The sequence below is a fragment of the Neodiprion lecontei genome, chromosome 5, assembly GCF_021901455.1.
Source record: "Neodiprion lecontei isolate iyNeoLeco1 chromosome 5, iyNeoLeco1.1, whole genome shotgun sequence".
Lineage (NCBI taxonomy): Eukaryota > Metazoa > Arthropoda > Insecta > Hymenoptera > Diprionidae > Neodiprion > Neodiprion lecontei.
In genome coordinates, this window is record NC_060264.1 from 16,667,781 (window position 1) to 16,694,931 (window position 27,151).

The 27,151-nt window shown below is 36.3% G+C and overlaps 3 protein-coding genes across 8 annotated transcripts in view; 2 read left to right on the top strand and 1 right to left on the bottom strand.

The window, feature by feature from the left end:
• Positions 1–2,599: 2,599 nt before the first annotated feature.
• LOC107227013 lies at positions 2,600–9,627 on the top strand. 2 transcript variants are annotated; one of them, XM_046741477.1, is made up of 2 exons: positions 2,600–2,717; positions 3,029–9,627. In XM_046741477.1, exon 2 carries the CDS (start codon positions 3,039–3,041, stop codon positions 5,889–5,891), a length of 2,853 nt encoding a protein of 950 aa, XP_046597433.1. In that variant the 5' UTR covers positions 2,600–2,717; positions 3,029–3,038; the 3' UTR covers positions 5,892–9,627. The 2 variants fall into 2 exon arrangements, with proteins under 2 accessions (XP_046597433.1, XP_015523507.2); XM_015668021.2 differs by lacking the exon at positions 2,600–2,717 and adding an exon at positions 2,739–2,858.
• A 252-nt stretch (positions 9,628–9,879) lies between these two features.
• Positions 9,880–13,527, bottom strand: LOC107227014 (ras-related protein Rap-2a). 5 transcript variants are annotated; one of them, XR_006904667.1, is made up of 3 exons: positions 13,315–13,527; positions 11,286–12,369; positions 9,880–11,067 (listed from the first exon to the last, which is right to left on the bottom strand). XR_006904667.1 is itself a non-coding variant. In XM_046741482.1 (2 exons), the coding sequence occupies exon 2, from the start codon at positions 11,885–11,887 to the stop codon at positions 11,342–11,344; it is 546 nt and encodes a 181-aa protein (XP_046597438.1). In that variant the 5' UTR covers positions 11,888–12,369; positions 13,341–13,526; the 3' UTR covers positions 9,880–11,341. The 5 variants fall into 5 exon arrangements, 3 of the variants coding, with proteins under 3 accessions (XP_046597438.1, XP_046597437.1, XP_046597439.1); XR_006904666.1 differs by having other exon boundaries at positions 9,880–11,099; XM_046741482.1 differs by having other exon boundaries at positions 9,880–12,369; positions 13,341–13,526.
• The window catches only part of LOC107219358 (phospholipid scramblase 1), a 79,817-nt gene continuing 65,386 nt past the window's right edge, over positions 12,721–27,151 (top strand). Inside the window, exon 1 of the mRNA XM_046741480.1 lies at positions 12,721–12,940. The gene's annotated coding sequence lies outside the window, so the exon portion shown is untranslated. The remainder of the gene's footprint in view (positions 12,941–27,151) is intronic.

The window sequence follows — 27,151 nt, forward strand, 5'->3', positions numbered from 1 at the left end:
TTTGCGCACAGGTGGGATTTCTTTAATTATTTTTTCCCTAATCCTGAGGATATTTCCTATCTGAGACCACTGTCAATAGGCGAGATTCCGAATATCATAAAATTACCTTTTTTTCTAATTAAAAAGAAAATCACATAAGGCCACTAAGAACTCGAAATGAAAATCTGAAAAAATTAGAGATGTTTTTTTACATTCTAAGCCATTAACGTAAATAATCCGTTTAACGACCATCCTAATAGATATACATTGTATATAGGGCATTCCGCGTCAAATTTTCAACCCATGTACCTCACCCTCTTCGATTTCGATAATTCTTTAGTATGATGTTAAAACCACGGTTTCAATCGACTTGAAACAGTGTTGGAATTTTTCGCAGATTTCTTTAGCCACCACTGAAATAGAAAAAAATTGTAAAACCAATTCCGAAAAAGCTTCTTTTAAAATTCTGAAGAAATTCACACTAATTTTATAATTAAGAATATTATTTGTAAGCACGACACGATAACGGGATCTCAACATCTACTACTTTTCTAGCAAGTTTTTTTTTCTCATGCCGGAATTGGAGTTTCTATTTATTTGTTCGGTCATAAATTTCTCTATTATTAATGGATTTCAATTTTTCTGAAATTTAGAGGAATGCCAGAAGGCCTGAATACAGTTCATACCATTTCATTCTTTTTTTTTAAGTTATCCAGAGATCCAAGAAAACTAAAAACTAAATAAATGAAGTATAAAATACGACTACAGGTCCTTCCCTTTTTTTCTCTTCTTAATCTATAAAGTATATAGACGATCGTCAAACCTGCCGGTTTTTCCATACATGTAAAATAATTATGTAATTCACTTACCATCTTGCTACCTCGAGAGCTGCTGGCACTAAACTGAACACTGTGAAGCCTCTTAACTGGCTGCCAATATCAGAAAAGGAGAGGGGTCCATACATTGTTGCTACTGAAATAATTTTGTCGTTCCGATCTCGCATCTCTCAAACTTCTTAAGAAATGCTCGTCAAGACTGATATAAAATGGGCGTTTTTTTTTTTAATAAGGAAAAGTTTTGACAGTAATGGAAAATAGAGATTACTAAAAACAAATGTATTGTTTTTTAATAACACCGGCCCAATTAAATTTTAAAAGGCTTATGGTTGAATAAACTTCAGATTTGGGTTTAGCGGACCAAAATGCATAAAAATCATACTTGGTCTATTGTTCCATAAATTTTTTTCTTACCAAAAATGCTAATTTTTGGCGATTTTTATGGTTTTTTGCAATTTACTCAAAATTTTTAGGGTGTACGGGCAAAACTGACTTCAGATTCGGATTCAGCGCGTCAAAATACATAAGGATAGGTAGGTCCGGTCAAAAGTACAGGCCACTTTTTTTTTTGTGGGCCGGTGTTATTAAAAAACAATACATTTGCGTTTAGTAATCTCTATTTTCCATTACTGTCAAAACTTTTCCTTGTCAAAAAAGAGGCGCCAAAAACGGGGAACAAATCGATTCGCTCTCGAAATTTTATTGTTTCAATTATTTGTTCTCTTCCGGGTTACCCCCACTACAAAAAAGGTGGGTTCAGTAAAAAAAAAAAGTAAAAGGAAAGAAGGAAAAAATCGACCGGCTCTCGAAATTTTCTTTCTTTGATTTGTTTTTTCTCTCCGAAAATACAAAAAAAAAACGAGTGAACTGCGATCGAACCCGTGTCTCGCATCACTCCATCCTCATGTTTTTTTTTTTTTTGAGGAGGAAACTATATTTATTTAGATGAACATTAAATGTTCAATATTTACAATATTGCATTTATAATTATCTTAGTTTATGTAACTCCGGCTTAAATTTTAAACTCAATCTAACATTTTGTTTTACATTAAGTGGTTAACTTGTTTTTTAGTGTTTTGTTTAAGACTTGAATGCAGTATTATAGCAGAGGCAGCAGTAATTAACTTAAATACAGGAAAACTTCGCGCAAAAACCTGTGATTGAAAATTCATCCTCATGTGGTATCCACTCAGCCACACCACAGCTACGTCCGTGATCGCGCGTTTGCTCGGTATGTTTATGGAGCTTGCTTGGAATTCGCTGATGGTTCTCTGGAAGATTCAGTTCGAGAAAAAAAAAATTTCCTCCAACCACTTGCCCATTGCACATTTTGCATAAATGTTATCGAGCTGGCTTCGTATATTTTTCCATAGACTGCGTGTACAAATATTCGAGAACACCAGGCGTCACATATTTTCACATCAATAAAAAAATAATATTTATTAAAAAAAAAAAAAAAAGTATTGGGGCTGGGAATGGTTAATTATTTTGGTTCAGCGTCCGCTAATTGAATCCAAAATTTATCAAATCTGGAGATACTTTTATTCGCTGACATTCATAATTGAAACAAAAAAATCCCAATTCTTGCATTCCTGGAAATATCTGTGCGAGCGGGGACAAGGATGCGATTGGCAACCGCTTGCTCGAGCGACCGAGTATATCTATATATGCACGATTGTGGGCCACCTTCGGTGCATGGCCGCCTAGGTGTCAGGTCGGAAATGGGCTACCTTCGGTGCGTGGCCGCCTAGGTGTCACGTCGACGCTCCAACCTAGCTGGTATCACGAAAAGCCGAGCGTTGGAGATCTCCCTACTCATCTCTGGTTCAACTCAGTACACTTCACTCCGACTACAACTGCTATATTCACATCATACCCTTTCGCAGCGCTAGCGCTATTCTGGTGGGTTCTTGAACTGTTATTCGCAGCTTACGCTGAACACTTTTTCAACTTGTCCTCCACATAAGACTGCTCTCCTTACCTCTACCCGCCATACTCCACAGATCGCTCACAACTTACTATCAGCCAGTTAACCGCTTGAAGGTTTGGAATTGCAGAGTAGACCGTAGATTCATTGATAACTTCTAAATTTTTTTCTGAAATTAAGCTCGTTTTCTTATATTGAATTGCAACGATTTCATAAGCTATGCTGATACAGTATATTAAAGTGAAAGCTCATTAATTGAGCACACAATAATTTGAAGATGTTTCAGGTAATTCGCTATGGAAGAAGTCTACACAAAAATACAAGCCTATCTGTTAAAGAAGGATAGAGAATGTGAGACACTGAGGTTTCTCACTTCTCGAACGACAGCAACAAATGTGGCGCAGATAACAGATATTTGTACTTCAATAAAAGCCATACTAGACTGCGCTAGGAAAAAACATGATACAGACTCGACTATCGTAATTGATGAGCGATCCGTCCAGTACTTCAAATTTCTACTACTCAACACCAAATTCAAAGTCCAAGAACATTTTTGCGATGACGAAGTCAATGGACATTTGGTAAATATGTGCCCCCCATTGTCTCCTTATTTGTTCATTGAAATACTGTGGGCCCTTAACTACAATGAAATATTATGCTACTCCTTTGCTCACATTCCAATAGATTTGTGCACCGAAATACTTAACATATTGCACAGATGCGTGGAAATAGATTTACAGCGAGCATTCGACTTCATCTTGAAAGTGATTGTCAATTGCTACAAAAAGCTTCTCTTAGTGAGCCATCGACATACTCAAGTACTCGAGCCAGAGACAAGCTTGAAAACATTTGTTGGAAGTGTTCAAGAGCTTCTTTCTCTGCTTGTTGGAATCCAGAAGAAAAAAAGTAAAGAATCGACACAGCCTGTGAAATATAAATGGTGCGGCTGGGTGCTAATCCGCCTCCTGGATGCAGTAAAGGAATGCCTTACATGCAGAACAATGGAGAATGTCTCTTCACAAATGAAACAGGATTCAGAAAAGTTATATGGAGTGATGTTCGGGCGACGTTTTACAGTCAGACTTGATCCGGATGTTGTAGCATTGGCTATAGATGATCTTACTCAAGAATTTATTCATGTGCTACTTGAACATGTTAAAAAAATTGACATGCATGTTTACCTAGGATGGGCAGACATTGACTACGAGGACAATAGATCAATAACAATGCAGCGTGCAGTCGGTCTAGCTTGTTACTATTTTATAGAATATTTTCAGACTAGCGATGAGGCGGAGAAACATAGCAATGTTATAGATTGCCTGCAGCAATTGTCTAGCCAGCCGGACACGCCGTCATCAATGAGCCTGCAGGAGCTTGTTAGGAAAGTGGAGCAAGGCAATAGAGAATGCTTGAGAAACTTAATCAAGAGATTTACAGAATGGGATACTGTAGCAATTTCATGCCTGGATAAAAATAGTGCATTAATTGATAAAAATGAATGTTTAGGCATACTCAATAATACTGTAGAATTTTTCGATGTGACTCCTGCGGACAAGGAACTCTGTACTCAAATATATACAGTAGCAATGAAAATATTGCTCAGTCAGAAGATGGTAGACATGGTAGAAATTGTTGTGGAATTTATTCTGGTTCATGACGCATGTATAGTACTAGAGTCAGTAAACTTTGCGTCTGACTTACAAAATTATGTTAACAATGGTGGGGCATTGTGTTCAAACAATAACTCACTGCGGATTATCTTATTTTTTATTCTTCAGAATCCTAGAGAAGTTTTAAAGGTTTTGATAAAAGCTGCTATTGGTTACCCTCAATACAGGAATTGCGTTGTATTGCCAGAAGATCTCTGTAAGTTATCATCAATAATGAAAATTCGCGATGCTAATCATTGCTTGATTTTATCGAATGCCCTAGTGTCAATTTGCAGTGAAAATACCGCTTGGAGTTGTAAGAAATTCATAGAATTTGTACAGATCTTAACAGAAAGAAGTATCATTTTGGCTGATGATCTTCTGAACGACATATTTATCCCATGTTTGAAAAGAGAAATCATTTTTCCAAACATGAATTCAATGCTCGCTAGCATACGAAATGTGAAGGATCAACTGACTCCAAAACTGAGGAATGAAGAATTGCTTTATGTTTTAGCTGTACAGATAGGTTCGTTGCGTAGAAATACTAGTCTCCCAATAAGCGGCAAAGAAGAAGCACTAAACTGCCTGATAAGGACGATTAGGCTCTTCACTGAAGGCCCACTGAATTCTCTTGGTGTTGATTGCAGGGATTCTTCCATACAGAATTTGGAAGCTGTATTACAACCTGTGGACACAATTTACTTCATTTCGCAATGGAACTGGATACAAAATAACATAATCTCAGCTCAGGTACTGCAGGAATATAAAAGGCGATATTATTGTATCATGAACAGGTTAAAAACTATAGAGAGTTGCAACACAATCATGGATGAGGTCTTTATTACATATGGTATTCAATGTCGAGATTTTTTACAACATGTAATATTGGAGTGTACAGAATTTGAGTACCTAAGGTTTGCAAAAGATGCGATAATAATGAATTGGAATGACTTTGGATGGAAGAATGAACTAGATGCTTATGCTAATCTTTCTCTATCTACAACAAATGCGTGCAGTCATTACTTGATCTCACATGATCTATTAGAAGCTTGGAAATGTGTAGGCCAGAAGATAACATCGCTCATCAAAAGCTTGGGAAAACTTACCTTATGGTTTATTAGTATTGATCAAATGAATGATTACGAATCAGTGCAGAAGAGCCTAGTCACTGCTATAAGCGTTTTGAATCTAACTCTTCCATCACATTTATCTGAATCGCTTAAAACGAAAATGAATGTATTTGCCCATAGTCAACTGTATTCATATGGAATGATTAGAAAACTGATTAAAGCTATTTACGAATTTGGAGATGAATGTCTGTGCAGTTATGAGCACTATATATCGAACACTAATGCTATATCATTATCTACTTTACGATTTTACGTCAATTGGAAGCTTATTTCGATTTGTACAAACTTGCCCAAAGCTGACCAAAGTTTGTTTATATCAAAGGTTGAAAAAAAAATTATACTCGATGTCACACAGGCATGTTGTTAGTAGAAATGTTGCCTCCTGATGAATGAACTAAAATACCGTCAACTCCCGCATTTGTCATCACATCCATTTTCACATACAGTTCAGTATTGTTGTCTCTGTGATTGGGAAAGAGAGAAAACAAAAGCTATGCTAAAGTGTCTGAAGGTTGTAAAAATTGTTAGATTTCATACAGGAAAAAGAAAAACTATATACTTACCGTCAGTAACTCATCTCGTCATTGTATGGGAAACCACTATCAGCTTTCCTTTTTATCTCACCCCATTATCTCGCTTTCCTTTGCCTGACACTCTGAGCTATTGGTTGAAAACTAACATCAGAGGAATGCTTCGTCTTATGCATACTTCGAGGTAGGATAATTGCCTTATTACAGCTGTAGTCTGATGGGAAGGGCCAATGAAATGCAGATAATTTTAAAAGTGAATATGGTCCAAAGTTCGATCGTTGCTAAATTTAGCTCACTTCTTGACCTTGAATGTACTTATATGTAACATACGTCAAACGAACAAAAGATTTTCAATTCATACGGACAGCCAGTAGTATTTGTAGCAGAGCTTGTGTAGACCATTAATTGTTTCATATAAAACGTTCATGGAACAAGTACAGGTGGTAAATAATGATGAAATAATTAATGCTGCCAGGGAAATTCTGTTCCATGTTAAATATGGTATTTTTTTTGCTATCCGTCAAATTTCTAGTCAGATTTGACAGATCGGTAAAAATAAAACCATAACTTGACCATATGATGTATAATTTTTTTACCTGTATTATTTGTAAAGTATTGACATTTATACACTGCGTGCAGTAATAAGAAATTCGGGCGGTTACAAGAAATGTGAATCACCTGTTGTTTGAATTTTGTATGAAATTTCCAGTTGTATGAATTCAGAGGATACGAGATTTGATACTGTAAGTGAAGAATTTTTCTAACATGTGAATTGTGTTCAAGAACATAGAAGACAGGAAAAAAATAATTTACAAAAATAAATAATTATTCTGCGTGCAAATTTTTGAACAAGAAAAAGAATCTGAATGTTGCTGTTTGCTTGATGAATGTAAACCATTTGAAAAATAACGTAGCTCAGGATGTAGAATGTAAGCAAAAGTTAGTCGAACTCTGCGACAACCAAATAAATATATACACGTATCTAAATAAAAACGACCCATTGTAACGAAAGTATTATTGCATTTCCCATAGTGTGCGTTGGAATACGTGCATTGCACAGCTGTGGCATAGTTTGTTATTCTGAAATAAGCCACATTGCCAATGATAGTGAAATCGAATATGTGTTCCTAAAAATAAACCTATTTTAAATAAATACATTAATCAGAGCTGAGTTTCAACATTGAAAATTCATTTTTTCTTCCTCATTTAGTGAACTAGATGTAACTGGATCCATGTACAATTAAGAAAGGATTGTCTAGCTATTTCATCATTGAAATTTATGTAATACGACATTACTGGTATGAAAAAATGACAGATTGATGAAATTTTTACAAACAGATAAAAGTGGTGTAAGGTATTACTGAAAATTGAAAAAAAAATGTACAACTACTGTAAAACTTGGTTTGTTTCATTCTATAATATATTTGTGCGATATTGCCAAAATGCCATTACAATGGTTAATGATAAAAAATGTGAAAAAATGTATGCACGGTAGAAAATTGTGCACTGAACCGTAAACTATAATTAGCAAATTACACAGTGTTCCAAATAGATATTCGTCCATTTTGGGCAAAATTTTGTTTGAAATCAATCCTTAATGCTGCACTTAACTCAAACATAATTTTAATCAGAATAAACCAGCGCTCAAATATATTATTATGTACAATCAGAAAGCAGCATAATATTCAAAATTATATCATTGGTCTAGAATTAAATAACGAGTAGGAAGACGTGGAAATAATTAATTGACAAAGCAGACAATGCAACCGAAATGCGAAATACCTTATAAATTATGAAATGCTAAAAAGGATTGAAATTTTTTCCAATACATTAGGAATATTAGCAGTTGAAGTAAGATTACTCCTCTTGCGCAACTGTGAAATAATTTCGAAAGGCTTAATCACAGTTAATAATCAGAAAGAAGTTGATGCATTAAAAAAAGATGAAATGTGAAGTGAGATGCATTGAAATCAACAACTTGAGTAATAAAGTTGTGCACAATTTTACACCGCGTATTATTCACTGTTCTTCTTCCCACATCCGAGATAACTATTTTTATTATATAATATATATATAGATATATACGTATTTGTGTAATACGTATATATGTATATAATTTGACACTATAATATTTACAGATTCTTCACATTGTAAAAAATATAACATATTTCGTACTCAATATTATACGCAGGTAGTACTGAAAGGCCGATATATATCTAAATTGTGGTGTTGTTTCTTTTTCTTCATTTGTTTTCAAATCTCTTCTTCTTTCGTTTAATTAGCTAATTTACTAATTCATCAGTGTTATTTACGATTAGTTGCACAACAACAAACTTGCTTTCACGTACCAAATTGTGTAATAATTACGAACGTTTTGTTGTCATTTTCAATCATTCATCATATATTTGTTGATATACGTATGAATTTATGATTAAGAAAAAATGGGATCACAAAAGAAATTCTGGTCCTTCCGAGGTGATATGCTGGCTGACGCACGCGCGTTGTTTTTTAATTTGATTTAGAACACTTTAGACATAGAACAACGTCGATAGCTCCCCAAGTACGATTAAATAATTTTTCTAAAACGATTTCTTGATTTGTGACCACAGTAAGTATGTTTAGAAAAATATTATGCAATTTCTTTCGCCTTGGGTAAAGCTACTTAGCACTAAACAGTTTCATGTACAAATATATAAATAGGTATTTTGAGTATTGATTACTTGGAGATCTATCTGTATGACTTCTGTTTTGAATCAGTGAAGTGAGCCATATTTAATTTATAAATTTGGCGGAAGAGAAATTAAAAAAATTAAAAATAAAACTAACAAATGAACAAACATCAACGAGCTAACTTTTTCTTCAATAAAGCCATAACTATCAAGTGATGGAGTTTTTCAATAATCAGTGAACAGGCCTTTGCACTGGTTCTTTCAAAGAAGATGAGAAACTTTCGCTAGTGAGAAAAAAACAAAAAGGAAAGATAGAATTCTATGGTGTTGCTACAAGATTACAGCGATGTCGGTTACTCAGAGATTTAAAACTTGATCAAACAAGAAGTGTTCATAAGGTAAATCGAAATCAAAGAACTCTTAATCAAAAAAAAAGTCGGAAGTAAAATAAAGTAAAAGTATTCAGGAATGAAACGATGAATCTAGATTCATTGACAGCCAGGAATTGATTAGGTGAAAATGTCGTTGGAAGGTGGCATATCCTAGGAAAATATACACGACACCTAAAGAGGATAACTATGAAATGTGAAAAGAAGAAAGGATAGTCTAAAATGTTATTGGCGAGCATTATGAAAAAGAAAGAAAATACAATTTAAAATTTATAATAAGGGTAGGGTGTAACAATGGCGACTTTGTTAATTGAATTTAATGAATTATTAAATATTATGTTGAGCTAATATAATGACTTGCTATAGTATCCAAGCGATATTAAACCATTGTACAAGATGAGTTTGGTCACACAAGAAAATTACACACAACCCTATTACTAATAACTATACGGGAGCAATATTTTCATTTATACATTTTTTTTTTAAATTCTTTTCCTCGACAAACTCGTAACAAATGGTATTTAAAAAAAAGAGACCTGCATTCGCATATGTAAAGCAACGACATTCCACATATTATTATGTACCATATTGTTGTTCCTGTACCTATATTATCATTATAATAATTATTGATCTTGTTATTATTATCACTATTAATATAATTACTACTATTATTGTTATCATTACTTAGTATATTTATAATTTTTTTTTTTTTATCATTTACTTGATGCAGCAATGCTATTTTCTCATTTCTCTCTTGGTTTTCACCCCCCCCCCCCCCCCCCCCCCAACCTTTCCCCAGGTAATTCAGCACCTAATTTGCAACATGTACGAATACAGAGCGGTGTCGAACTTTGTTTCCTTTACATATGTTACTTCTTTTAATTGAGCAGAAAGCGTGCAATGTCTACTGGATCTCAGGGTTCTGTTGGTACGTAATGATAAACATTGGGCAGTCAAGATTTTCGTCTACCCTTTTTCTACTAAATATGTCCTTGTCGCATATTATTGGCCTCATTCTTGACGGCATGATTAATATGGCAAAATGTAGCATCGAAGCTGTTACAACTACAACGGGTTTATTCATTTTTCGTTTGCCTCCCTATATTTCTGCTATATATTACAAGAATATTACATATACATATAAAACGACAGAGTGTGTTGGTAGCAGATACGTACTTACTTTGTCAATTGCAAGATGATGAAATTACTTTGGTGAAACAATGTTTCATTGCGATACTTGACAGTCTAGTTTAGCAAAAATTTTCAAGTTACTTTCAACATGGTAGAAAAATAGGTTCGGTATTGAAAATATGGGTTCGTGGAACACGAACACGTATCTGCAACTCACCGGCCAAAAGACATAGGTAAAAAAATTTTAATATCAGAATTTGCACAGATGGAATTCTCCACATAGGTAAGTCTTCTAAACACAAATATTGAAAACGAGTTACAATCGGAAACATAGTTTTGTAATCCATGTTTAAAATTCCCAAAAAAATTGATGCACTGTATTTTCTTTAATGTTAGTTATCGACTGGTTGAAAGGCTGCTGCTGTTGCTATTGCTATTGCTGCTGCACATAGTTGAAAACCACTACAAAATACGTATTATCAATTGAAGAATGGGTTCAATACCGCTTTGGTTTGGTATTTCTTCTCCAATTAAGTTTTATCTGTTTTGAAAAATTTCCCCATTAGACCCACAAAACTTAGCACCTTTGCATCACTTGATCACATATTTCAAATTTTATCGATTTGCCCGTTGAATAAAATTCTAGACACAATCTCTTTATTTTCTTATCGAAAATACGCATTCGGTAACAGTTTGCCGTGCTCTGTTCACATGCCCATATAATAATACTATTATCATAGGTGTATTAAAATATCTGTTTACAATTAGTTTCACTATATGAAATGCCTTCCTTCATTGTCGACTCCGATCTCTTCTTCTTGCAACTGCGGATAGAAATATGCAACCATCGGCGTCACTGAGTTTATATAAATGGGAATAATTATTGTAATTATTATTATTATTATTATTACTGTTATAAATTGTTAATAGACAACATCATCACTTGATCCATATTAATTTTCATCATATTAATTCACAGCTCGAAACTACTCGGCCGAGTCTCGGTAGTTATACCTTAAACATATATATGTGTGTGTATTACCTAAAACTATCTACCTATCGTCGTTCAGTCTGCTCGGCCAAGGTTTTGATTAAGTATTAGAGGATCGCACAGCAACAGTATCTCTTCTGCTCCTTCTCAGGACTGAAGTTCATCTGCCGGACGATCTCTGCGAACATCTCGTTGACATTGGTCCGATTCTTGGCGGAGGCCTCGACAAAGGGACATTCCCACAACTGGGCCAAGCCGTTGCCCTCAGTCGTTGGGACTTCGCGCTGATGTTCAAGGTCGAGTTTGTTGGCGACCAGGAGGACCGGCACTCGTTCTGTGCCCTTGACGCGAGTGATGAGCTCCTTCATCGCTTTGATGTCCTGGAAGGTCTGGTGGTTGGTTAGGCTGTAGACGACGACGAAACCCTGGCCGTTCTTTATGTAGAGGTCGCGCATGCTGGCGAACTGCTCGGTGCCAGCGGTGTCAAGGATCTCGAGGACACAGGGTGAGTTGTCAACCTCGATCTCCTTTCTGTAAAAGTCCTCGATAGTCGGGTCGTACTTCTCCATGAAGAGGCCCGAGACGAATTGCACCGTCAACGCGCTTTTTCCCACCCCGCCCGAGCCGAGGACGACTACCTTGAATTCCCGCATATTTGAAACAAAACACTACTGCTTGCGGCCTTCTTCGCTCCGCTTAACACCGCACCCGTGCCCCGGTTAACACCCTCCGACAAGGGCTAGCAAGTCCTCGCTGCTTCGACGCTGCTTAAACCCGCACACGATTTTGTACGTGTCTCGTGCATCGAGCCTCTCTTCGGGGTCTCGCGCCTTGTTTTACACTGATTCACACAAAGGGAACCGTTCCGAGGACTCGGACACGGGAGACATAATAATACGCGCACTCACTTCCTCGCCTGTCTGCCTGTCCGTCTGTCCGAGTGTCTGCCCGATCGGCCGCGGCCCTGATCCGTCGCTCACTTCACTTCACTAAACTTCACTTCTATTCCCTACCGATATCGCTACTCGTCACTCTCGCTGCTGCTACTGCTTCGGCTCTGCGCGCCGCCATTTTCTCTCTCAACACGGGTGCCCAGGGAACAGGAGATTCGGAACGGTGACGCCATCTGTTCATTCTGCGGAAAAACATATGTATATGAATAAGGGTATGCGCACGCATCCGTGTGTGTGTGTATGTGTATTTCGACTTCTACTTAGTCGATTATTTTGTGACAGATTCGATCGAGCTAATACCCTATTGTATCTGCGCCAGCTTCACGTATCCGATACTCGGTTTGGAACTTGAAATTTGAAGCCAACGGTAAAAACGTCGCTGGAGTGACGTAACGCGGTATCCAAACAACAGTTTAAAGTCGATTTTTAATCGAAATCGCATCCAAAGCCGCCGCTCATCGACCGGAAATCGCGGAGGAGGCGTTCTCGGTTCTCTCAAAGGGTTCTCTCTCGAGCGTGTGTGTAGTCGTATGCGTGCGCGCGTGAGTGAGTGAGTCCGTGTACTAAAAATAAATTCTCGGAATTGTAGAAGGAAGCAGGACGCAAGAGGAATTTATCTTGACGTAGTTATAACGTACACTGGAAACTGTTTATTTGAGCCGGTTGACGGGCGGTCAGTGGTCGAAGGCCTCAAAGACAATAGAGCAGAAACGAACCTCGAGCAGCTCTAGGGTCGAAACTCGAGAGACGCACGTGAGTCACGCCTCTGTCAAGTGCATGCTTTTTATTGCGTGTGTAGGTTAACACTTTCGGGTGATATTCGTGCATGTGAAAGCTGATACGTGTTCGAGTGAATAATTTCGACACGACCCGTCAAGAATTGCAATTAAGCTATACGCGTAAACAATATACACGCCCACGAAGTGCATTATACATCATATATTCATTTCGATTATACTGAACACTATTTTGCCAGGCTTGCATTTAAAATTACAAATACTACAAACGCCATATCTACTTTCTTACGAGAATTCGAGGACGTTGAGTGAGCCAATTCGTAACTACGAGCACCGACGGCTAGTCAGAAAACCGAAATGTTTTTAGTCTCGAAAATTTAATATAGGTACCTGGTATATATCAATGTGAATACCACCTTACGAGCTGCTGATTCGCCAAAAACTTTTGGATAGCCAATCAGGCGTACAGGTGAATTTCACATTGCTTTTCACCTGTTCCGGAACAAATACGAACGACACGAGATCACTGAAGAAATCCGTCTCGATTCCTTTCAATGCGGTAATTTCGACTGTCTATTTCACGATCAGACGAACTATAGACGCGCCAATGCGCGATGGGTGATTACGCTCCTGCTCATTCGTAAAGTGGTGGCAATCCAGCACGATGATGTCACCGCATGAAAGTACACATATCGGAGTGATGCATCATTCGCATTATAACATCCACGTATTGGATGAATAATAAAAGTAGCTCTAAGAAATATGGCGGTACAGTCATATGCACGATAATCATGACGGATCAGACGAAGTTCACAAAGTGTCGCAGGAATTGAGGCCCTAACATTTTTACTGGCCTCAGCTGAGTTTTCCCATTTTCATTTTCAAAACAGGCACGGAAAAAATTCGAGTGGTGTGGCTGCCGAACAGACTAGCTACTCCCAAGATATCTATGGTGATAGTCATAGATCATCGAGCCGTGTTCCATTGCAAAATGACTGCAATCGCGTGACTGAAGGACAAAGCCTTGTTTTCGGAAAAATGCAGCCGCGAAGTATTGGAAAGTTATTTCAACACGGAGAGCTGAGGGCAGGCTCGTCTGGCGATTAGTATAATACGTTGACGGTCTATATGTGTAAGCGTTTTTCGGAATCTAGTCGACAAGCTCCAACGCAGATACTATGCGTACATTTAGCGGGAACCTCTCTACCCTTTTTAACATTAGATTAACGACCTTAAAAATAAATCTTCATAGTCTGGCCGCTCGCTTCAGATGGGCGTCGACCTTTCAGTGCTTTACAGCACCGTTGTTCCGACCAGAATTTGCTCTACCTACGGTTGGTAACAAGACGTTTCCAATTGCGTATCCATTTCTCACTTATCAACGGTTGATGATTTACAATTCAGTGTCAAAGCCCAAGTATTGAATGATGCTGTCTGAACGTCAAATTGCAAACGCGATGACAGTGTTCATGCCGTTGTTCGGATTACAATTTAAATGAATGCTTATTCTAACGAGTGTCATTCACATGTTTTTTGCCCTTGTATTTTTTCTCTCTTTAAATTCGCATTTAAATAACATGCGAAAATTTGTTTTGAACTTTGGAATTTTATAACTCGTCAACGCATTAGCATACTGATAAGACTAGAACATATTTTTGTAGGGAATCGAACACTCTACAAAAAAGGCATCTTGTCATTTTGTGATAAATCTACTTTTCCAAAAGTTATTTAACGTCCTTTGTTGACCTTTGACCTTAAATAACTTTCGAAAGAGAACAATTATCTTTTTAGTCTTATCAATGTACTAATGCGTTGACAAGTTATAAAATTCCAAAGATTAAAACAAATTTTTTCCATGTTATTTGAATGGGAATTAGAAAATCGCGACGAGGCACCTCTCAATATTAACATTAAGAGCTGAAACTTGGACAGCATCTTTGTTTTATCGTTTCAAACAATATTTCTGACTTGAATTTTTAAAAGAAAATAATCCATTTTTTTTTATACAGTCTAATGTACATACATTTTTTTTGTTTTACTCATATTTCTACTATGTAGTAAAACCTTCAACGTGATTTTCTTTCTCTACAGGTTTCGTCTTTGAGTTTTAACATGGGTTGAAGAAATAGTTAATGAAGAAGGTTTTAACCGGAGGTTAGCAGATGGTTCTAATTCTTGTCACAAAACCTATAACTGCGTATCTAAGAAATAGCAATTCGATTAAAATTTATATGTCATGACAGTTATAAGATTTCACTTCAAGAAATTACGTGTTACTATTATCATATTATATTAGGGTGCTTTTTTTGGACTATTTTTTTTTTCGGTCCCATCGTGAAATTTTGTTGGAAATACAACAACAAAAAATTCCCTGAAAGATTGAGCCCTTAATATTAATATTAAGTGCTCGCCCAAGGCATGTAAAGATTTCCCGCTTAAAATACACGTAAACTTTAATTTTTTTCTTTAAAACATCTACAGTTCAGAGGCATTTTATGGTATAGTCTAGGACATCAGTAGGTTTTCTTCATAATGAAATGCTCTACAAAAGTGCTCATTGCGGTGAAGTCGTAACTCACACCGGCGAAGTCGTACGGGCCACCCAAACCCAATTTTTTCATGAAATTCTTGTTTTTTTGCCCCTATCTCGTAAATGACAAGAGCTACAAAAAAAAAAAAAAAAAACAACAAATTTGTAGGAAATTGAATTACCTACAAAAAAGTTCCAGAAAACCAAATTGCTAACATCGATATTTATTGAGATATTGGGCTTTTAAGGTGAGGAAGTATGGAATTTTCATGAATTATTGAGTTAAATTGTCGAATTATTGATTTTTTATTTTGAATTGTAAACTTTTTTGCGTGAAAATGAATGGCTGTTAAAAAAATATTTATGCCTGAGTACAATTTTCATCTTAAACAAATAACAATTTATTTAATGGTGGTTTTAATAAATTATAAAGATGTAAGGAATAACAAAAGATTGAATCACAGTAAATGCATTTTCTAAAAATACTGATAAAGTAGTTCAGGAAATTTTTTTCTTGGAGTAAGTGGATTTTGTACACAATGGATATTGCGAACGATGATGTTGTACTGTTTGAAAAATGTTCTGCCTTTCATCTTTATTATGAGTTGAAGCTTCATTAAATTTCTGAGTAAGAGCGACTCCTCGTTCAGCAATATCATTCACAACTTTTAACTTTTTGTGAGTCAAGACATGTGCCAAGACATTTTTGGTAATCAGGATTCGTTTCCCATGTGTGTAGTTCAGTATTTAAAAATTCATAAAGAAATAAAAAAAAAATTTTAAAAACATCCCTTTTCAAATGTTTTTTCGAATTTCAGTCTCAAAATTTTCAGTTATTCAACTTTTTAATCATTTGCAACTTAGCAAATAAATAATTGATAATTTGTGTGACATTAGAAAATAAAAAATCAATAATTCGACAATTTAACTCAATAATTCATGAAAATTCCATACTTCCTCACCTTAAAAGCCCAATATCTCAATAAATATCGATGTTAGCAATTTAGTTTTCTGGAACTTTTTTGTAGGTAATTCAATTTCCTACAAATTTGTTGTTTTTTTTTTTTTTTGTAGCTCTTGTCATTTACGAGATAGGGGCAAAAAAACAAGAATTTCATGAAAAAATTGGGTTTGGGTGGCCCGTACGACTTCGCCGGTGTGAGTTACGACTTCACCGCAATGAGCACTTTTGTAGAGCATTTCATTATGAAGAAAACCTACTGATGTCCTAGACTATACCATAAAATGCCTCTGAACTGTAGATGTTTTAAAGAAAAAAATTAAAGTTTACGTGTATTTTAAGCGGGAAATCTTTACATGCCTTGGGCGAGCACTTAATATTAATATTAAGGGCTCAATCTTTCAGGGAATTTTTTGTTGTTGTATTTCCAACAAAATTTCACGATGGGACCGAAAAAAAAAATAGTCCAAAAAAAGCACCCTAATATATATATATATATATAAGATCTTATGTCTTATGTTCACCACTTTCCCCACAGCCTGCGTAGTTTCAAAATTTACGAACAATATCATTTACATAATGTGGGGCTTATTGCAATTATTTTTTATATAAGAATAATTATACTGGAACCTTGATTTCGGCCGCACAATGAATCTCATGTTTGACAACATTGGGGCTGCTAAGGGTTTTGCGGTACACCTTTTTAACCTGATTGGTCACGTTAGAAACCAAAAAAGGTTGATGTTATTTTTTTTGCATATCTTTTATATCTATACGACTGTATTTTTCATAGCATGTATACACATTCTACGATGCAGGATAATTTTTTTCCTACACATTCACAGTGCGGTAAAATGACTTTGGCGCAAATGCTTAGCTGAAATTCTTAATTTCACACATTCGGGCTTTTTGGCGCATGCTCACTTTCCGATAAGTTAATTTTACGCATGGACTTTATGCACCACCAGTGACGTCATTGGGCTGAGTTTAACATGTTTGTGCATCTAGCTTAGGTTTCGTGAAGCCAAGAGTGTGCCTCTGAACCTCTTGATTGCCCTTGATATTTCTACTACTTCTTTACTTCTTTCATATTATTATATGACATTTGTTTGCTTTTCAAATCCAAGTTTCCTTCACAGCTGTTTGAGGAAATAGCAGGTGCCATATGCGCGTGTAGTAATACCGTGATAGAGGAATAACATTTTATTTTGGAGCAGGGGACAAGTACACTAGGTGTGAATAATATGAGACTTAGCTCGAGCCTAACTTGTTGTTAAGCATATTCTTCCATACAGACCCATGTTACTCATCACGCATACTTATACAGTAGGGTGGTCCTTATTTTGGGTAAGTCGGAATTTCAAACCTCTCACCCCTTGCATATCTCCCACTTGCCAAAAAAAAATGTGTGCAAAGTTTAAGCCCAATCGGACAACGTTTACCTGTGGCCCAAGAGGGTCAAAGTTTAATATTGGAGCCAAATGGTAAAAACGAGCTTGAAAGCCTTTATTTAAGTAGAGCAGCGGAAAAAAATCGTAACAGGCTATAATCCACAAGATTTCTAACTAAATTCACAACTAATTGAATGTACTGATACCGAGTTCCGCCAAAAATTTCTATGTCGAGTTGTAGATGTAAATATGTAGATTTTACAACATACGTACATCTACAAATACGTACATCTACAACTGACATAGAAATTTTTGGCGGAACTCGGTATCAGTACATTCAATTAGTTGTGAATTTAGTTAGAAATCTTGTGGATTATAGCCTGCTACGATTTTTTTTCGAAAATAATTTCTATGATTATCTACGATCAAAACTACTATTCAATAACATATTTGGCCCATTTATGAAGCTGACTGCCTTAATATTATGAGGATTCCTATTTGTACAGATTTTGTTATTAATTATAATCGTATAATGCATTTAGATCACTCCAGTCTATGATGAAGGTTATTTTCGTGACCTCACAGGGTTATATGCATATTTATTATTTGAGAAATTTATCCGATAATCTTGTGTTTTCTATAAACTATTGTATTTTTCTTGGGCCCACGGGTTTAGTGAGCATGTCAGCAATCATTTCATCGGCTGATACTGGGTTCAGTTTAATTTCTCGTTTATCGATTTTTTCTATGATTGAGTGGTATCAGACGTTGATGTGTTTTAGGTTGTGACTAAACTTTGCATTATTGGCAAATTCAATTGTACTTCTGTTGTCGTACATAATCATTGTTGGCCCTTCGTCTTCAAGTTTGAGTTCCTTGATGATTTTTCTGAGCCATAAGGTTTCATCTGCCGCATCCGATAGGGATTGAAGTTCTGCTTCAGTACTGGATTTGGCTATAGTTGATTATTTTTTTAAGCGCCAGCTTATTGCACTTTCCTGCATCAGGAAGACATCCTGTTATCAACTTAAAGTCTGTCTTATCTGAGGCATAACTAGCGTCACAATAGCCAAATGCTTTTGCGCAACTATTTTTTGAAAAAGTTAGATCAAGTTGAGACGTTGCTTTTAGGTAATGGAAAAGATATTTTACTGCTTCCCAGTAAGATTGATTGTAGGAAGTGTTAAATTTGCTTAATAAGCTGATGGCGTAGGCGATATCAGGCCTTGTAGATTGCAGTCAATACATTAGCGAACCAATGGCATTTTGGTATGGAATCTTTTTCAGCTTGTCAATTTGTTTTCGAGTTTTTTCTGTCAAATCAGATTTAAGATCTAATCCCGGATCAATAGGTTTCGAAGCACCTGAGCAGACTTCAAGGTTGTAATCTTCTAACATTTTTTGAACATAATGTTGATGAAGCGTAATAGTTCCTTTTTGTTCATCTCGGATATTATTAATACTTACCAATTTTTTTACAGGACCAAGATCTTTTATTTCTAAAATATGTTTTAATTGTGACTTAGACCAATCAATGACTTTGGCATGCTTGTAGAACAGAACAATATCGTCAACAAAGCCATGGATCATTTCTTGACTTAGATAGACCTATAGAAGTAAGAGTTAATTCGAGTTTAATGTACCAAGACCTATTTGCCTGTTTGAGGCCATAAATAGCCTTTTTTAGTTTGCATACCTTGTTTTGATTGCCTGGACCGATATAGCCAACCGGTTCAGTTAAATAGATATCTTCAGTGACATCGCTATGAAGGAAGGCTGTTACAACATCCAAATATATTATTTTTAGGTTATATTGAGCAGCATGCACAAAGAGCATACGTATTGTCGAATATCGAGCAACTGGAGAAAAAATATCTTGATAATCTATGCCTTCAACTTGCTTGAAACCTTGAGCCACCAGTTTGGCCTTGAATTTGACTCCGTCATCTGATTGTTTTAGTTGATTAATCCATTTTGTCCAAATAACGTTCGTTTCAGTGGGACGAACTATTAGTTCCCATGTGTTATGAGACATTATTGAATTGTATTCGCAGTCCCAGGCTTCCTTCCAGTCTTGAACATTAGCGCTGGATATTGCTTCTTAATAAGTCCTTGCTTCAGTTAGAGTTGATAGAAGTGACGTCATATCGCACTCGTAGTCCTTGAGTTTTTGAGGTATTTTTTTGCAGTTTTCTAATCGATCCCATAGACTGTTTGGGTTCATTGATTGTTTCTTTGGCTGTAGTTTTTAGCTGGTCTGAGGAGAAATCGTGCGAGTCCGTCTCATCGGAGGAATTAGTTTCTTGCTCTTCCCTAATTTAAGTTTCGGTTGGGATAGGTTCATCGATAGGCTTCGAGCTAGCATCTTCAAAAGCATTGCTATCATTAGGGTCTGTTATTTCTTCCAGGTCCAGTGGTTGAGCATCGTTCTGGCCTAGTGGTAACATGACAGTCGATTTTGAGTCTTTCCTTTTCAAGTCTTCATCGAAGATTACATCTCTGCTTCTTATGAATTTTTTGTTATTGATGTTCCACAACTTATAGGTATTTGGATCCTTGCAATAACCTACAAATGTGCAGGCCGATGATTTTTTGTCGAATTTTTGATGATCCTTGGATGGAATGAGTGAATAGGCTTTATATCCACAGATTTTTAGGTTAGAAATATTGGGTTTTCTTCCAAAACATAATTCGTAAGGTGTTTTTGTAGCAAGAGCAGCTCTTTGGGATTGATTAGCCAGATAAGCTGCAGTCGCAAAGGTTTCGGACCAAAAAATTTTCTTCAAGTTTGAATCAGCCAGCATACATCGAGCTTTTTCTTCTCGAATTCTGTTTACCCGTTCAGCTCAACCATTTGATTAAGAGTTACCGAAAACAGTTAGTTAATGATCTATGCCCAATCTTTTTCTAAAGTTACAAGGTCAATGTTGACGTATTCGCGCCCAGTGTCACTTCGTACTTTCACAGTTTATTCGGTCTAATTCTGAGCAAAAATTATTAATATTTCCAGAGATTCGGCAGCTTCACAATTTCTTTTCAACGGAAACGCAAAAATCATTCTTAAATAGTCATCACACATAACCATAAAATAATTGTGACCCTCTATTGATGTAGGTCTGATTTTACACAGGGCTGTGTGTAGAAGTTCCAGGTCGGAATTAGCTTTTCTTCTTGATGGTTGGAAAGAATTTTTGACATTTTTACCATAGGTGCAAGCTTGATGGAATGGTTTTTCTTTGTCAGATATGTGGATTTCGTCTGCATGGTTTACCAGTTGAGACAGAGACTGGTAGTTCAAATGTGTTAGCCTTCGGTGCCAGGCAAACATCTTTGCCTTGTTGGTGGTAGCAGATAAAAGAACTGGTTAACACGGTGTCGCATTTGGGCTAAAATTGTTTGACAAGTTAATTTTGTAGATTCTATTAAATATTTGTTTTGCTGACATCACAATTCGATTTTCAGCATTTTTAACAAGGCAGCTGCTTTTTTTAAATGAGACATACGCATTGTTGTTCGTCACACAGCTGATTGAGACTAGGTTAGACACTATCTGTGGTACACATAAGACATTTGTGAGATGTACCTTCCAATATTCGCCGGGTGTTTTGCATTTTATATTTACTTCAGCTTCACCTTCGACTAAGATTTTCTTTACATTTGCCATAGAAATGCTTCATACTTTGCCAGGGCGAAAGTTTGTAAAAGCAGTTTTTTTACATGCCCATTTGAAGCGACAAATCTGCAGTCTATCGAGTAGTGGCCAGGTCTGCCACACATCCATGACATTTGGGTTTGAAGCATGTTTGAAGGCGGGCTTGAAACGAGCATGATTGTTTGCTCACCGAAAATCTTGATGTGATGCGCGCGAATATAAGCCGCGACCGTCACGTAACTCCGTGCCTTCTTTTTGTTTTGCTTCTTCAAGGATACTTTTCTTGGCGAGTTCGGTTGTCATCGTTGTAACTGAGTTTCGAAGTGCCATTTTCATCGGACGATAATAATCGTCCGGTAGGCCCATAAGCAAGTATACCAACCAGCTGATCGGATATGGCAATACCATGAGCCTTCAGACGTTTGGCAGCGTTGGGTTTTTTTGTTATGTATTCTTCGGCAGAGTTACACTGATTTAAGAAGGTGACACATAGGTCCATAGGGTACATGCATTACATACCGCGTTGTCATCATAAACAGCTTTTATTTTTTCCTAAATGACTTTCGCCGTATCCGTTTTGTCGAAATGAGTTCGAACGTCGGAGCTAACGGTCATTATGATTCTGGAACGCACTTCGATATTATTTTGTTTATTGGGATCAAGTTCATCTGGAATGGATGCCTCAATAAATTTCCAAAGTCTTCCCATTTGCAAATATGCTTCCATAGACATCGCCGGGGCGGTGTCAAAGTTGCAAATTCGAAAAGTTCCGAAAGCGCAGAATCCCGAATATTTTCGTGGCGAAACTTAAAGTAAAGAAACAAAACTGTGACGAAATATCAAATTTTCGAATGATCGAAAATCCGACGCTCAAAGTTCGGAAAAGGCGGAATTCTGACAGGACAAAATACCGAAAAGACAAAATTCCGAAAGTGCGAAAAGAATAAGGAGTAAAATGAGCCATCGCGAGACTGTTTTCATGCAGACCATTCTGATTTTTGGTTTTTCCGCTTTTTTACCCGCACCCGACAAAAATGTAGTAACAATAGATTTTGTGGATGATAATATTTCCTATAACTTTTATTAGAAACTTTTTTCTGTATAATGCATATGTTTTTATTTATAGCGTATCAAACTTTCTTTAGCATAGTTATTGCTAAATATATAGTTAATGGTTAATGAAAGTAAAAATGGTGTGAACCAAATTTGTAGTACATAAAATTTTCAATAAACTTTGTTTTAAGTTTTTTGTTCTATTGGAATTTTTGCTTTTCGGAATTTTGCTCTATCGTAACTTTACTTTTTGGAATTTTGCTCTATCCGAATTTTACTTTTCGGAATCTTGCATTTTGGGCCTTTGAGCCGTCGGTTTTTTGACCATTCGAAACTTTGATGATTCCTCGAAGTTTTGTTTCTTTACTTTAAGTTTCATCACGAAAAAGTTCGGAATTCTGCGCCTTCGGAACTTTTCAAATTCGGAACTTTGACACCGCCCACATCGCCCAGTCTTGATAGTTTTCAAAGCCAATAAGCTTCTCAATAGATGGGTAAATCGGTCTATTATTACAACACGACACGTTGAGATATCACGAGGTTTTTTTCACATAAGAAACCGTTTTTTTTTTTTTTTTTATTTGTCTTTTTTGGTACAGCACAATAATGCTCACTTGCACACACGCTGCACACACGTGGCAAGATATTGCCAGCACTTTTTCGCGAGCAGACCATAACCTGTACTAATACCGTAATACAGGAATAACATTTTATTTTGGAGCAGGGGACAAGTACAGTACGTGTGAACAACACGAGGTTTAACTCGGGACTAACTTGTTGTTAAGCAGATTCTTGCATACAGACACATGTTACTCATCACGCATACTTATTCAGCAACACACTCCCTTAATGTGAACATGTTTCAATGATTACATTAAATATACAATAGTTCATTTGTGTTTTACATTTTTTTATATAAAATGTGCTTCATAAAGAAACCAAGATCATAAAGACATACAGACACATGTTACTCATCACGCATACTTATACAGCAACGGTGCGAATGGGCAATCCCCGATGAAAATAATTTCTATGATTATCTGCGACCAAAACTACTATTCAATAGCATATTTGGCCCATTTATGAAGCTGAAACTAACGGCCAGAGCTGGCTGCCACGCGCAGCACCTGACAGCATCGCTGACGCTGATACCCTCAGGCGCCAGAAGCAAAAGGTATCCGCGGAGATGCACTAGGATTGCTCTGAATAATCGATGTATGCAAATTTTGATTTGTAGATTTGGGAAGGAATTCGGAACTCACTTCCAAATTCGGGGGATGGCCGTTGTAAAATTGTTAAAAATTGTTGATTGCTAATTCGCGTGCCAAGACCTATCTGATGTTCGGAAAAGTTGTTTCATACGAAATTCGGTGTGTAAATTTAGAATCACATTCAGCACTGACTCCGAAACTTGAAAATAATTGTTGATTGTGGAACATGAGCTTTGTACTCTAATAATTCATAATAATATGCTATTTTCATAACATTATATTATATCTAACGCTTTACTGTCGACCTCGCACCTTCGTTCGGATTAGGAAAACTTACAAAGACTATTATTTTTTTCACCCGTAATAGAATTGCGTGATTATTTGTGAAAATGTATCGTTTCGTACAATAGATTACGAAGAACTATTTGAGCATTGAGTAAGTACAGAACTTTTGTAACTTGGCGGTAGAAGTTTGTAGTATTTTATGACGATGTACAAAAAATGATCACCCAACTGAAATAAATACGTAAATTTCTACAATAGTTTACGAAAATTTAATAAGTTTTTTTAATTTTACTTCTTCTCAATTATTCTTAGTAAATAATATAATAGATTTTCATAATTGTTTGTTGAAATTCGTAGTTTTTTACGACAAAAACTCGGAAATGCTATGATTTTCCATATATTACTATATTTCTTAGTTTATCGTAGAAATTATTCTTACCAGGGATATCTGATTCTTGTGTTTACAGCACTCTCATTGGCTTATGCTACGTTTACGCTAGCATTCGTGCGATTGCAGCACTCGTGTGAACGCGGCACTAACCTTTCCGGCTCACGCTACAAACTTTACATTCGTAAGAAATCGCCCATTTTTCGCACTTGTAACACAGTATACTATTATTTACAAGTATACATATAAATGGCATCCAGCTCTTGGGCAATACAACCGGTCTTAAAAATAAACAAACGTCAGTTTAAGCTGAAATATAAAACTGGAATTCGGGTCGGCTACATTTTTAAAGAATTTATTTGCTATTCATCCTACTCTAAAGGTAATGTGAAAAAACGATAAATTCTAACTTTCTTTAGTTTTGCAGCCATCACTTTATTCTGACTTTAAAATCCACGAATTTACCTACTGGGCCCAATTACTTTTACATTTATATTACAGCTTCAAAATCACGTTTTGGTCTTCTTAAAATTAGCTGGTTCGCCAGAAGGCTGACTGTATACGAGATTGTCACCCTCCAAAGAAAGACTTACTTTCTTTTCGATCAGTTGCCGTGACCGCCGTTTTCAACGTTTTTCGACAGTGAAATTAACCTGCATGTGGTCGGCGGGAGCTGTATTGATAAAATCGGGTATGCCGTAGTAGGAATGAACTAGCACTTACATTAGTAATGTATGTTTGTAACGCGGTACGTCGCCTACGATCCGAAAGTTCTGTTTCCAGTTCGAGTTATAATGTTCCTCGGCGTTAAACATTTGGCTAAACCAATAGTAATTTAAGTGATAAGTTAGAGAAACAGAGTACGGATTATGGACATACAGCTTGCTAAGTTATTTATGTTACAATCATAGAAGGGTGTTAACTTTAATTATATATGATATTTTGGATATGAGATCAGCAATATTACCTTGTTTTTTCGTCGCTTTTAAAATTAGTATTTTCGGATTAAACTAACCCCTTCGTGCAGTTGTTCAGAATACACTGTGTTATATGCTATAAAAAAATGCACACCCTGTAAATAGTTACCGAATTTGTATAAGAATGGTAAATTATAGTTTTGTATAGTGAGTAGAAAAAAGTAATAGAAGTTAGAAAAATATCTTGATGTCAATTTACACAATTATATTTTATCGTTAGAAATTTAAAAAATCGTTGCAAATTACAATTGTAAAGAGGAGGTAATACAAAATTGTCTAACTATATAAGACCAAATTATAATCAACAATTGATTTCTGGAAAACTACAAAGTGTAAATAATTTGTATGTATCCGATTAGATCATGAAAATCAGCGGTATTCAATACTGTCTGTATTATAGTCTGAAAAGCGAGGCTCCAATTTTTGATTTTCTCATAAGTCAATCTTCTACGCAATTTGCATGTGTTTCACAACATGTCGGTAAAAGTTATTTAGTTCGAAAATAATAATTTAGAAAATTATGGAAAATAGATAACGAAATTCTCTTGACGCGGAAAATCATTTCGTTCTCAGAATTATATGCATATCGAAAGAATGAATCAATATAAAATCAGCACCCTACTATAGTATTATAGTGCAATGACGTCAGAATATGATTTATGGTTCCCCAAAACTTTAATGCAGGGTTAGCAATAATATTCACAGAGACCTCGACAGAGACGAATATTTGTCGATCTATTCAGAAATTACAAAGAATGAACGCAGGCTGGTGTAACGATGAAAAGTTTTGATACCGTTGATATAGGCAACGTGTATGCTGACACACACGGGACATAAATACTCACCCAAAGTTCACATTTCCTGTTGACTGCTTCAACTCTTGAATCATGCGGTAGGAATACATGTCTACACGTATCAGTAAATTCTGAAAGTCGAATTTCCTGCCGTTTGATAAGACTGTTGAGGAAGATAAGAAATTAGCTGACCATGCACCATTTTTATCATTTGTTCTTCGTCAAACTAAAAGAAAAAAAAAATATTGGCGTTTTCGAAACAGTGTAAAAATTGGTAAGATCAAGTAAAATTTTAGGTCGAGCAACAAAATACTTATTCCGCCACTCCGCGCAAACAAATATTTGTTTGGCTCAAACGATGCTTTTTCTCAGTGCAATTATCTTTTACCTCCGTCCCTTTTGCAATATGTGTGCGTACCCGAAGTTTCCGAATATAAAAGGTATTTATCGAATAATTGATACAAAAATTATTCCTTTGATACACGGAGAGGCATAATTGTTTCGATCAAATGAATGTGGCGGTCACGGACGGCGAAGTAAATATTATCGTACAGTATGTATTCTAACGTTTGCTGACTTTCTCGAGGGCTGTTTCGCTCATGGAAAGTGCATCGGTTGTGAGTTCATTGCAGAAAGATGTTAATAGTGAGTTTATTCGTCAAATTCGGGCTATCTGAAGGGAACAGGGACAAGAAAGATAGCTATTGCCAGTTCAAAAAAAAAAAAAACCCTGCGCTGCTTTAATTTATCCTTGACGTGCTAAGGAATTACCTTCACCGCTTTTTTTCACAACTAGGGCTGGACTACAGCCGTCGTTCGTGTTTTAACCTACTCCACGGTCTCGAGCGCTAATGTCGTCGCCGTGGTCCCTCCAGCGATGCAGCGTTTGAAATTCCCGTGCCAGCCGTGCCCGTTTACTTTATCGATAGTTTGTTTCTACAGTCCAGCGTGGATTGCCGTGGCTGTCAATCAGGCTCGGGATCCA